Below are 14,126 nucleotides of genomic sequence, written 5' to 3' on the forward strand. Positions count from 1 at the left end.
ATTTATTTTTTTGTAATGAAAATAAGTTTAAAATCACTATCTTTTCATTTTTAATTAAAGGATTTTGAATTGCAAACCAGCAACAGCTTCCTAATTGCACATGGCATGTCGCCCGACAAATAAAAATCTCCAATGTGAAAGTGCATAAAGAGTAGCAATGCTCATGCCCCCTTTTTTCCTATTGTTTTCCCAATGACTAGCATTATAGTTTTATCAGATTTCCAGTGTTGATCTTATTTATTTATTTTTTATCTTATTTATCACGTTCCTGAAAAGCACAAAATCCATATTTCCGACATTCAATGACAAGTATGAATTATATCCCTAAGTAGCATCATACCCTGCATAGCTTGACATAAATTTTCACACAAGCATACAGTAGCAAGTGAGACATGCAACGGATAAAATGTGATATGCAGTAATGTCAGGCTATGGAACTATGGTTCTCCAAAGGGACAACTACCATACTCAAGATGATGATTATCTCCAAAACTTCATGTGAATGATTTTTGAACAAATTATTAACGTTATGCTAAAAACTTCAATACAAAAGAAAATCAATACTGAGTAAGATACTGAAACCCTAATCATATTCTGGCCAAGACGAGTTGCTACATGCTTTCTCTAAATGTCAAACAAAGTTATCACGGATTTGATCCTCTTAAGTGAAGCATCCCAATATCAAGTTTGTTGCTTCCATGGACCTTACAAGATATCTGGGGAACATTACTACCCTCAGTAGAGTTCTGTTACTCTTCCACCCGGACCAACATTAGTGGCTGAGCTTTCTATATTTCAGAGCAGCTTCCCACTTTTAACTTCAACAAACAACTTAATCATAAATCTTATCCATTTCCTTGTCAAAGAATCAATCCTATGAGAAGTGGCAGATGATAGGCATATAGCCCATAAATTTGGTCAACAAAATTCAATTGATTGAGGAATGACCGCATTATTAAAAACTGCGATGTTCAATCGGGTACCAGATGAGAACAGGGATTTGCTCTCAAATCGTATTGCCAATTTTGAACAATAACTGGAAAAGTATTTGCTCACGTTGGGCTTGAATAATTTTAAACTCCCAACAATTCATTGGTGCTGAATGCATTGGCAGAACTCAACACGGTTCATGTATAGGGTCATCTGAATCATAGTCAGAAAACAACTTACAGTCTGACTCCTCTTCAGAACTACCCTGAGTATCATCCATTTCATCAACATAAACATCATCTGATCGATCCTGTTCTACGCCAGCACCTGCACTTCTCTTGTAAAACCCTCTGCTCCTCTCCAACAGCCCTGTCCTCATCATGCTTCCAAACCTTTCCCTGATTTCTACAAGAGGGTGCCTATGCAAGAGTTGCTGATGGTCATAGGCTTCCCTTAAAACTACAGTCTGAGTGTCATTCTTCTTAGAGATGTAAAATATACCAGGATGGCGCTCAAACACTTTAGTGAACTTCTGAGGCAGAGCCAGTGGCTTTCGGAGGTTGCTCACATTCTTACGCTCGGTTTTCTTCTCTATGGTTAGGTGAAGAAGCTCATGAAAGACTCCAACAATCCTCTTCTCAGAGACATCTGTGCGGGAATCCAAAAGGGAGGCATCGGAATACGGAGAAGTATAAGGGAGCCTTTGCCACTCTTTCAACCACTCCATGGATTTCCTTCTTAACCCAAAACCCCTTGTAAATCCAATTGGAAATGCTAAGCAGCCATTTTTAACATCGTTTTCATTCTGTTGAAGAGCAGCATTTTTTTGCAATTGTGAGACAGCAAGATCATTATCCCAGGACAAGAGCTTCAAGCCATCACGCTTGTCAGGGAGGGTGACCAAAGAGAAAAATCTGGAGTGATGTGGAATCAAGGAATAATGGTAATCATTTGGCAAACCCAAGTCCCATTTCAGCTGGTCAATAGTTTGCAAAGGCAGGGTCCGGTCTCTGGTAAGCATGAGCAGTTTGCGGAGCCTATTGACAAGATCCACTTGATTCTTCTCAATAATATCGAGCTCTTCTTGGTGGAGTTTTAATACTTCAGGAGTCAAGCCAAAACACGGAACACGAGTGCCTCCGCCATCAAGATTATGAGACTCCTGAAAAACAGTAGGATATCTCCTAATAAAGGTGGAGAGCTTAAGATCATGGGGTAGACCAAGCTGTCCGCGATGGCGAGAGAGGAGATATATGGGAACACAAGAATGGGGAGAAGAAGAGATCATGGAGACAAGAATGCAAGCTGCTCTGAGATCCCTTTCACCAGACACAACAGCATCAAGTGCTCTATCTTTCACCCATTTCAGTTTTACATTCACCAAACCACACCTCTGCTGGTAATTAAATCCTTGCTGGCATCCAAAAGAGAAAACCTGACCCTCCAGCCCAACCCAAAAACATCCACTGCACCATTTTCTCCTAATGATATTAATAACCATGGATTGTCTGCACTGTAGCATAGACTAGTTCACTATGATTAACTGGAAAGGAAAAAGACGCTAAAAAATGAAGCACCCAGGATTTATTTCAACCGAACCGGGCGACCATTAAATAGACAACCGAGTCGATTCGAATGACACAGCCACAGGCTGTAAATATGCAGATAATTCGAATTCTTAGGAACAGATAAACTTTAGAAATTCAGACTTCTGAACCACACAAAGCATACATAGGCAGTAATATGAGGAGGAGAAGCAAACAATCTGAACCGGGAATAGAGAAAAATGGTAGCATCAACTAAACCCCAAATTCATTCAAGAAAGCAAGAAATTTATACATAAAACTATATAGTTTTGCATATAATTCACCAGTAACAGAGGCAAAATCAAATCTCCAAGAGAGAGAGACGGCAGAAGCAATTACAGTCGAGGATTAGGGCGTGGGTAGTCGTAATGGAAGCTATCAGGGTCGAGTTTCTCTGCCCCTTTCGTCGAAGATGTGATGGGTTCATTGACAATGCATTGAATTGGGGGAGTGGCAGATTGGTACAAGAATTCCTCAGGGAACTTGTGTTTCGGCCAGCGGTTGTGATGGTTCAGATGTCTTTCTTTTGAAGGAACATAGGATCTGAGTTTGTTTGGAGCTTAGGGTGACAATAAAATTGTAGGACGACTTCCGTTGTGTAAGCCGGAAACGGCGTAGCTTGATATTTCGTGTTAAACGGCATAGTTTTCATTTAGTCTTAAAACAAAGTGTTTAGATAATACATTGCTAGGCCTGCAACCCGAACTAAAGCTATCGGATATGTGCCCGGACCGACCCGAATATACCCATTTACGGCACCAACCCGATCCGAACCAGTCCTTCAAAATAGGATTGGATCGAAACGTATGACCCGACTGATCTTAAAAGGAAAAAAAAAAAAAAAAAGTCTTTTTGTCGGGAAACGTCCACTGCACCAAAAGCCCAGCCAGTGCTCCTCCTCCTCCTCCAATATGAGGCTGCTACTGAAGCCTCACCATCCCCAATCAGTTTCTAAGATCAGATCAAAAACTGAGTTAAAAACCCTAAAGCCCACTCCACAAAAATGAATGAAGGAAGTGAACGGATAAGAGCTGTAAGGGCATTAATAGCTACTTATGTAACCTTCAGTATCTTCTTTTTCTACGACGTGTGAAGGAGGGGAGAGAGAGAGAGTAAAACTTCATAGACACGTGGCCTCTTCCACCAAATGCATTATGGAATATTGAACAAAGGAACAAAGGCATTAAAAACCACTGCAGGAAAAGCATTAATGGCCGTAAAAATGAGTACAAGTTGTGTGTCGTTTATGGAATAAAGGAAGTGATTGATGGACAGAGGATTTTTGCTTTTTTTCTAAAAAAGAAAAAAATAGTAGCAAATATTGCAGTTTCTTCAGTTTTGATCAATACAATACGTTGTCAACCCGTTGTTACATTTAACTAGATGAATCCGATTTTTGTCGGGTGGGTCAATAACCAGTCTTGCGGACGGATCGGCTCAAAGCTTTTTATGCACAGGCCTATATATTGCAATGGTTAGCGGGTCATTTTTAGTCTTTTACTTGGAAGTTTGTTAGAGGGCATACGAGTACTGAGGCAGAGGAGAAAGGGAAAGGGATTCATTTTGAAAATCTGTTGAAACTTGTAGTTTTTTATCTAGAGGAATTGAGAGCCTCGAACATCCCAAGCCATGGTTATCCATTTTCTGCAATTTATATTTTGCTGAACCTTTTTATTGTTCCTGATTCTCAATTCTAGTCTCTGTTTTTATTGTTCTTTCAAGTGAGATTTATAACAAGTGGTATCATCAAGCCGATGATCCATGGAGGACAATGCACTTTTCAAGTAACAATAGAAGCTCTTATAGAGGCAAATAGATGCTCATGGGAAGAGGCTTCTTGAAGTCAATGACCGCTTGAATCATTTGATTGGAGATGGTGAGGCCTTATTTGGAAAATCAGTACAATATTCATAATCAGAATATGGTTATAGAAAAATCAGTACAATATTCATAATCAGAATATGGTTATAGAAAAATCAGTGGATTCATCATAAGAAAATGGAAATTTCATAGTTGGTGAAAAATGAAGAAGAAACGAACGATACTACCAGTCCAGGGACTCTTCATGAAATTGCACAGGACTTCAAGTCCAACCTCTACCTTTCAAGCAGTGTCATCGCCACTCCGCAGGAGGTGGCGGAAGCATACTCGGTGGGGCTCTTTGAATACTCTAACATGTGCACCGTACAAAATAGGCCAAGCCTTTACATGGCCAAAAGGGAGAACGACGTGACTTATGGAGCCAACGGTGGCATTGAGAAGAATGGCCATGCTGAATACGTCAAAGTGGAAGGTCGAATGTGACGCCCCCAGCCCCGCTTGGGATTTGACGGAAACTGAAGTGTCGGGACATGTAACACAAGGCTACATACCGCTCGTATATGACAGTTAAAATGCAATGCACCTAATGATAACTAGCAGTATGCAGTTTATCGCAGCAGAAAATCTACTTAGGTCAATAAATAAGATAGATATCATGGTACCGAAGCACATAAATCCTAAAACGTAAATTTCATAAATGTCATCAAAAGATTTAATTGTTTCAAAGAGGGACTCCCAAAACACAGAACTAATACATCAAGTGTTTCCAAAATAAATCATTCCCCAAAAGAGGTCCCATAACATAAGTCTTATTATGGGGCCGATCCTACTTGGCCTTGTCTTGATTCAGAATCCTCCTCAGTTGCTCGAAAAGCTGCAACACCTCAGTGATGAATTGGTTGGCAAGTTCCAACCTTTCTAAAAGCAACGACTCCTAAGAGATCTTGCGTCTCTCCAGAGACTCCTTAGACATCTGGGGAGCTGGTCTCTTGCATTTCCCTATTATCATCATCTTGAGTTCCTGTCACAACTTCTACCATTCTGAGTAAGATAAGTGGAAATTACAACAATGAGATTTAGAGAAACAATAAACAAATAATGTAACAGATATCGTAAGCATATGTTAGCAAACTTAAAATGAATGCATGAACATGAGATTTTACTTATGCATTTGACTTTTCAAAAAGATAAACCTTTTCTTTCATAAAACATCTTTCCCTCATTTTCATACTTGTTCATATAACATTCTTGTGAGCTCGGTTTCTTGTTCATATATCATAGCATAACTTTGAGCTCAAGGTCTTTCTTTGACTATTAACTTATAAATGGATACCTCACGGCTCCCCTATGAACTGTGTGTTCCCCGCTAGTTACTACATCAATCATTAGCCACTTTGACTAAGGTGACTACGTCTTACTTTTAATCATTTGTATTACAGTAGTTTGTTACGCCTTCATTGTAGGGCACCCACTAGCTTTAGGTGCAATACCGCTCCAGTATCCTTTTCTTTTAGGAACTATTCGAGGTCCGTCGTCTGCACTTCATCGACCCAGTGGTTACGACTTCATTTTAGACACTCCTCAATGGATAGAGGAGTTCCACAAGGACATTTACCCAGCCTAGCCTTTGAGGTCGTGACAAAATTTTAAAAAGACTCTGTTTCTTTTTGAAAGATTTTCACAATCCCAATGTATGTGACATGAATTATGAAACTTAGAACTTTTATGGGACACATACAATGCCGAATGCTTTATCATAACCATATAATATACAAACATGCATATCCATGTACATTTCGTGTTACGGCTTGAAAATATTAGAACATACGATCATGTTCCTTTATATAAATTCTAAGGCATTTTAATAATAAGCAAGAAATAAACATTCAAAACTTTACATGTAGTGGTCGAAACATATAAACCCTAGCATATCCAAGGATTAGTTTTAACTCATTAAAACTTCTACCACAAAATGTTAATATTTCATCCATGGTCATGGCCGAGACCTTTAAATCTTGGAATACACAATACACCAGCTTTTCATGAACTTAGAATCTCCTAACGCGTTTAATAAATTTTTATTAATGAACATACAAGTGTAGCCGAAACATGCTAGTGATCATACTTATAAAAAGACAAATATTTCGTGGGCTTAGTCCTATAAAAGATTCGGTCATATACAAATATCCACGAACATGGGAAACATTATGCAATCTGAACCCTAAAGGTGACTTCTCATTCCATTTTCATAATATGAACTAACTACAGTAAGGCATTTCAACCATATATTGGATGATCATACAAGGAAACGATTATAACATGGAAAAAGCATCATTATTTCATGCATCAACATGCAACCAAACAACAAACGAGTTCACATGACATATACATAAAATATCTAAGTACAAGTTAGAAATTTACTTACAAAAATCCACAATCGATAACAAGTGAGTTGAAAATATATACACAAAATCATTAGGTTTGGTTATTTCAACCCTAACCCGTGTGTGTGTATGTGTAATCTCATGGCATATAGTTTAAGGAAAAAGCTTCCAATATTTCAGACTTCCACTTCCTGAAATCCAAAACTTACATGAACTAAAACCCTAGTCTAAATAAAATCCTAAAACCGTGTGTATATAAGCGTGGGTTCATGTGGAAAACTTCTCAAAACATGAGCTAACTTCTTCTAGCTCAAATGTGTGTGTGTGTGTGTGTGTGTGTGTGTGTGTGTGTGAGCATGTGTTCATGATAAACTTGCTAAGAACCGAAACTTCACCTCCCAAGGCTGTGTGTGCGTGTGAAATGGAAAGGTAGTTTTGGCTTCATACCTTCTATGATGCTTTCCTTTGAAGTATCTTCTAGCCTTGCTTACCCTCAAAATGATGTTTGGGTGAGAAAAAGAGTAATGTGAAGGGTGTTTGGATGGTGAAAAAAATGATAGAAAGTAGAGAGAAAGGTGGTGCCCGAATGCTTCTTTAAAGAAATCCTCCAAGTGACTAAAAAAATGGTGTTTTAGGCACCCTCCCTTTTTATAGACACAAAAAGCTTCTAGCATAAGCCAAGCTCATTTGCATGGATGACAAGTGGCGTCTCACCCTAAGGCCACTTCCTCTTTCTCATCATTTGATTGTGTTGGGAATACAATAGAACCGATTGGACAAGTGGCGCCTCCTTCCTCGAAACCAAAACTCCATTCCCCTTTTGCCCTTCACCTCATGTCTTGGTTCAATTAACCTCATGGCTAAAAGGTATTTTATCAAGCTAAGATTTTTCTCTATCTCTTACATATGTGCATGTGTGCCAAGTGGCATGTGAGGAGTATGTGTGAGCGCATGGCCGAAAAGCCCATCTCTTCCTAAGGAGATCTTTCTTTCACCAATATTTTGGACATTGTGTGATTGATCATTGTGGGTGGCAAATGCACAAGTTCCCTTGCCCTAGTACCGTCCATCTCATGGGTTTCCCACCAAGATTTCTTTTAGAAACCCTAGGCATGTAGCTCTCCATTTTCCTATGTAGATTTCGCCCCTTCCCAAGACAAGACATCCTCTCTTCCCTTTTGCATGCATGACACGTGGCAACAAAGCAAAACACATTTTCTTTATGGTTGCCGTGCATGCCCTTTTGGGCTTCCCTCAAGCTCCAACTTTCCATAGCCTTATCATTTCCCTTCTAGAACCCTCTCTCTAATAGTGACAAGTGTCACAATACCTCTTCGTACAAGCAAGCTTTCTTGCATGCATAACACATGACAAGAAGGTGGGTGATTCATCAAGACCTAGGCATAAGCTCCATTGGATGACATGTGGCATCCAAGAATTTGGATTGGACGTGTACCCTAGTTTTATTGGGCTTCAAAACCCTAATTTCTTATAGAGGCCGAATTACTCATGGGCTTGGGCCCTTCTCAAGGCCTTAGATGCTTAGTACTAAACCAAATTTCTAATTGGGCTACTCCACCTTTCTTGGCTCATATTATCAATATATAAAAATGCATAAAAAGCTTAGCAAAAGTCTTTGTCATCACACCGAATACCAGAGAAATCAACTCTGCCTTTGCCACCCTTAATTCTTGACCCAGACACAAACCCACGGCACCTTCCTAAACCCTCAACTAAATCCATAGATCCATACACAAACCTCTTACTGTCACTCTCACAGCGACCAATCGGTAAGATGAACTGCAGTAGTTCTTTGAAGCCTCCAAAGGTTATACATGGAGGTATTCCAATTTGTTTTCCCCAATGGGGAATTTAGGGTTCTCTTGAACAACATGGGTTCGATAGTAATAGGCATTGGATGTTAGATCTTGATCCCCCGCCTTTTCTAACAAGTAGCCCCAACAAGGCTTTTCATCGATTTCATCCTTAAGCACCTTGAAGAAGATGTGAAGATCTAGCCACATAGATATGAATTTCGCCTAAGAGTAACCTTCGAACCTAGAGAAGATTTGATGTTGACCTCACGTATTCGCAATACAAACACCGATGGAAAGACATTTATGTTCACACATTTTCCTACCACATATTTTTCTGCTACTACGGTAGTCAATGGATTCAAGATACTTGCAAATGTTGTTGGCCCTAGATCTTTTAGTCCAATCGTTTGAAGCATTGAGATCACCTATTGAATCTATTGCATATAGGGTTTCCTTTCTCTCTGCTCAGCCGAGGCTTGGTGGCCCTATCTCTGACCTCAAGGGTGGTTGTGCACTTCCCATGGTTGAGTTTGCTGAGAATTTTAAGGGTATGAAACTGTTTGCTCCTTATCTACTTGATGTATTGCCACTTCGAGTGGCTTTTGAGCCCCTTGATAGAGGAAGAAAAAAAGGAATGGTGGGGAATCAATTAGAGTGGATATACGCCACACCTATACAACCTGAGTTTACTTATCTACCTTCTTCAGTCTTGCCAATGTTTGAGAGTTTCCTGATATTCAACAAGGTATAAAAAAACTCTTCCATCGGGCTATCGACCCCTTTGAGTTCATTGTAGCTATTCAAGCTAACCTATGGGCTGGAAAACAACTTTAGGGAATTCACCTTAAAGAAGATGAAGAAATTAATGATCTCTTCAAGATGGATAAGAAAAGAAAGAAGAATGAGAGAGTCCTGCAGATTGAGCTTTGTTGGTTGAGAATGTTATGGTTGAGCTTGAGGTCACAGCAGAAGAGGATGTAGACCTCAATAGATAGGGAAAGCCTGATGTGAATAAACTCAGAAAACTGCCTTTTCTAACTGAGGTCCTTTTGAAGAAGCAACTTCAACAAGAATTCTTAGATCATGGAGTGATAAATCTATTAAAGAATTGGCTTAAGCCTCTTCCTGATGGAAGCTTACCAAACATCAATATCCGTGTGTCAATTTTGAATATTTTCCCCCATCGATCTCGAGCAGTATGATAGAAAGAGCAATTGAAAAAGAGTGGTCTTGGGAAGGTCATCACATTTTTATCAAAATCTGATGTGTAAAACACATCCAACAGAAAACTTGCAAAGGATTTGGTTGACAAATGGAGTTGATCTAAGACTACAAGATTTGATGGGATGAGAAACGTTGATGATGAGTGGGTTCCCTACCAAAGACCTCCTGTGAATAGAGGAAGGCAAATAAACTTGCTGGAATTGAATCTGGAGATCGTGATCTTGATTTGGATGAATTTTCATGGGAACTCAAGTCAGGCCAATCTTTTTCCAGTCTGCATGCTACAAGACTAGAAGCAACACCCTTAGATTTCGTGGTGCGCGCCCACAATCAAAGATTGATCCTAGTGAAATTAGAGCACGTGCAAAACAAGTTGTATTTATTGTTACTAGGCTACTGTGTTTTGGAATCAAGGAGAGTACATGGGCACAAGTCATTGTCATTGCAAATGTATGTGCCATGATTTTTGGCATAATAGCTGGTGGCTATTTGGGATTTAAGTCTGGGTGGACTGGATATCAAGTTCCAGCAGGGTATTTTTCCTTCGGTGTTGATGGAATGATTGTTGGTTCTGCAGCAGTATTCTTTGCGTTTATAGGTCTTGATTCAGTTATCAGCACTGCTGAGGTGGTGAAAAATCCTCAACGAGAATTGCCACTTAATTAGGATTGGTGCTGCATTGTTTATTTGTTGTGCATTATATATGATGCCACGGAATCCAAGGGGCAGCTTACATCATAACTATAGGCGCTATTACTGCTCTCTGCTCAACATTATGGGGTGGCATTCTTCCTCAGCCATGACTTTTGATGGCTATGGCTAGAGATGGTTTGCTGCCACCATTCGTCTCAAAGGTCAACAGGCAGGGGGGGTGGAATGTTAGGATCTTAGGGTGACAATAAAATTGTAGAACGACTTCGTTGTGTATAGAGTAGCTTAATATTCGTGTTAAAAGACATAGTTTTTGTTTAGTCTTAAAACACTATGTTTAGATAATGCATTGCAATGGTTAGCAGGTCATTTTAGTCTTTTACTTAAAATTTTGTTAGAGGGCATACGGATACTAAGGCAAAGGAGAAAGGGGAATGGATTCATTCTGGAAATCTGTTGAAACTTCTAGTTTTTCATCTGGAGGAATTGGGAGCCTCGAACATCCCAAGCTATGGTTATCCATAATTTATGTTTTACTGAATCTTTTTATACATAAATTCGAGTACATTTGTTGGGCTCAAAGGAAAAAGAACATGTATTTATGTATCTTTGCCAAAGCTTTGGAAATGTTTGAAGCTTTGGAAAAAAAAATTCTTGCTATTCTTGTCTCATAGAGAATTATAATAGCGAATGGGAAACTAACTTGTTCAAATGGAAAAATAAACCATACAAATGTTTGAGTTGGAAGACCTGATGAGTGTTCAAAAGTGCACTCTAAATATCTTATTATTAGACTAAAATGCTAAAATGTGAATAGAAATAATAGGAATTAATGTGTATTATTGAATTGAGTTTCTATTTACTTTGGAATACTCATGAGCAGATTTTTATATGTAATTTCAGAGTCTATAAAAGAGCAAGTCCAAACGTAGCCAAATTCAAAGGACTTTCAAGTGGGCTAGACTTTGGAACAATCTAAGAACTTTCAATGAGTGTAGGACTCTTCAAATAAGGATAATGATGGAGTTTGAGAGTAATTCGGATCAAGAGAAAAAGTCAGTCCGAAATTCGCTAGAAGACAACCTGTACATACTTTAGTATTTTGATCATAACATTCCACTCAGAGATCGGATTGATGTGATTCTTAATGCGTTGGAAAGCTATCTTAAAGGGCTAAAAAGTTTTCTTCAATTAGTATTTCCAAATTCGAATTCTTGAAGCATGTACATGGCTGCCAAAATGAGTCCTAAAATTTAGGATTTCTTTCCTACCCTATATAAGTATTTCATTAGCACGAAATTGAGAGTTCATAAAAGGGAGACGGCTTAGTTCTGAAGAGGGAGAGACGAAATTAATTTTCATGGCCGCCGTTTGCTTTATTTTTCTCTTGAGATTTTTGTTGTCCATTATATTTATGGGTAACTAAATTCTCAAGTAGGGTTAGGGATGAACTTGCACATTAGATGATATTTTTAATTTATGTATTTAATTTTCAATTACTAAAACTCTTGTTTTATCATTCTCAATTCATTGTTGATGTTTTCTTCTACAAATAATCATAGAATTTATTTTGTTTATAGATTCAGTCATGCTTTTTCTATTGAATAGATTAGCTCTTTGATTATGCTTAGATCAATTATTTATCTATATTGATTTAATTCTTTGCTGCAATATCGCTTCCTGAGTATATTGTCGTAGTTGGACTTTCTCAGTAGTGATAATAATTTACCTATTTAAAAAGTGGTGAATGATTTTCAAAGGGTTACATTTGGTTTAATCTTGGTTTATAAATCTATACCTTCTGATTGGAAATTTTGGGAACTGAGTTCTCAATTGAGTTATACAATGAATTAAGAAGAATTAAAATACCAGATTTGTGCAAGGGATTCCTGACACTTTACTGTTTGTCAAATTTGAGTACTTTTTCTGTTAGTCACTTTGCTTCACTTTAATTTACATTTAAAATTAATTTTTGTCCTTCATTAATCATTTAATATTTTTCCTTAGTTTCTTTGTTCCTTCTACTATTCTTTTAATTTGTCTCTCTATGGAATCGACACCCCAAAGTTGTGCTACAACTACCGTGTTATTTTTTGGACGTAATCAAATTTTAGCGTTGTTGCTAGGGAGACGGTAGAAGAATTGCTAGATAGGTTTTTATTTCAGCAGTTTGTAAATGTGGTAACTTCGTTCCCTCTTTTAGCTTGCTGCTTTATTTTTTTTTTCTTTCTTTTCATAGTATTTTTAGTTTTTAGTATTTTGTTACCTTGCATGCACAGATATAGAGACACCTTGGGTAGATTTGCTTGTAGGCATGTGGAAGAGTCAAAATCAAGTTTTTTAAATCCTTTATTTGACAATTCATCTAGTCCCGAGGAAAGGAGTGAACACGAAGATCAAACCATTAGAACTTTTCATGGCCACACCATCATGCATAATGTTTCTAGCTAATACTCGCCAACTAGATTTTAAAACAGGGATGATACAGTTACTCCCTACTTTTCATGGCATGGAAAATGAAAATTCATATGTGCATATTAGGGAGTTTGAGGAAGTAGTTGTAACTTTTCATAGTCAAAATGCAATTGATGACGTTGTGAGACTTAAGTTCTTTAATTTCTCTTTGAAGGATAGAGCTAAGAGTTAGCTGTACTCACTGAGATCCCAATCTATTGGGTCATGGAGTGAGATGACTCAAGTCTTCTTTAATAAATACTTTCTCCAACATAAGACCAATGCATTAAAAAGGTAAATCTCCACGTTTACACAAAAGGACAGTGAGACTTTGTATCAGGAGAGATTTAAAGAGTTGTTGAGTATGTGTCCTCACCATGGGCATGAGAATTGGCGCTTAGTGAGCTATTTTTATGAGAGACTTACACCTAGAAAGCGCCAATTTGTGGAGATGATGTTTAATGGTGAATTCTTACAGAAATACCTCTATATTCTTCCTGATCTGCTATTGAAACATCCGATTGACTAGTCTTTGGTAAGTCACCCCGACGTTCTTCAACCCAATGGGCATCACTCGGTAGCAGTAAAGATCTCTATTAGTGATAGATGTCATCTTCTCTTCATCCGACTGGCTCATGTGGATCTAATTGTATCCTAAATATGCATCCATAAAACTCAGCACTCGATGTCCCGTCGTGGCGTCAATGATAATATCGATCTGTGGTAAGGGGAAGCTGTCCTTGGGGCAGTCTTTATTCAAGTCTGTGAAATCCACACACATCCTCCATTTCCCGTTAGCTTTCTTGACTAACACCATGTTGGAGAGCCATTCCAGGTTGTATGTTTCTCTTATAAACCCTGCAGCTAGGAGGCGAATTATCTCCGCGGCTATGGCTGTGCACTTCTCCGTGCTGAAGGTTCTTCTTTTTTGGCATATCTTCTTTGTCGCTAGATCAACACATAGCTTGTGCTCTATGATAGCATTGTCAATTCCTGGCATGTCTTCATGACTCCAGGTGAACATGTCTCTGTGTTTGATCAACAGTTGTTTTAACACCTCCCTATATTTGGGGGTAGCCTTGTTCCCACTCGTGTCATGGCTTTCGGCCGATCTGGGTGTAGGGCTACTATCTCTAGAGGCTCATTTGCCTCTATCTACATTAGATTGTTCTCATCCCTTGCTTCCATGTCCTGACTAGCTACGATTAACAGTGGGGGTGGGGGCTTCCCTTCCAAACTTTTCGTGACACATACGCCTG

The 14,126-nt window shown here is 38.6% G+C and overlaps 1 protein-coding gene and 1 pseudogene across 1 annotated transcript; one reads left to right on the plus strand and one right to left on the minus strand.

Moving 5' to 3' along the window:
* Positions 1–480: 480 nt before the first annotated feature.
* Positions 481–4,149, minus strand: LOC121247532 (protein WHAT'S THIS FACTOR 9, mitochondrial). Its single transcript, XM_041145883.1, has 2 exons — positions 4,018–4,149; positions 481–3,209 (listed from the first exon to the last, which is right to left on the minus strand). Exon 2 carries the CDS (start codon positions 2,450–2,452, stop codon positions 1,118–1,120), a length of 1,335 nt encoding a protein of 444 aa, XP_041001817.1. The 5' UTR covers positions 2,453–3,209; positions 4,018–4,149; the 3' UTR covers positions 481–1,117.
* Positions 4,150–8,890: 4,741 nt separating this feature from the next.
* On the plus strand, positions 8,891–10,428 carry LOC121247302 (annotated as a pseudogene).
* The last annotated feature ends 3,698 nt before the right edge of the window (positions 10,429–14,126 follow it).

Source organism: Juglans microcarpa x Juglans regia, chromosome 1S (assembly GCF_004785595.1).
Source record: "Juglans microcarpa x Juglans regia isolate MS1-56 chromosome 1S, Jm3101_v1.0, whole genome shotgun sequence".
Lineage (NCBI taxonomy): Eukaryota > Viridiplantae > Streptophyta > Magnoliopsida > Fagales > Juglandaceae > Juglans > Juglans microcarpa x Juglans regia.

What these genes read in the sequence shown, in the direction of transcription:
- LOC121247532 (XM_041145883.1), bottom strand. Translation starts at nt 2,452, where the DNA reads ATGCTACAGTGCAGACAATCCATGGTTATTAATATCATTAGGAGAAAA.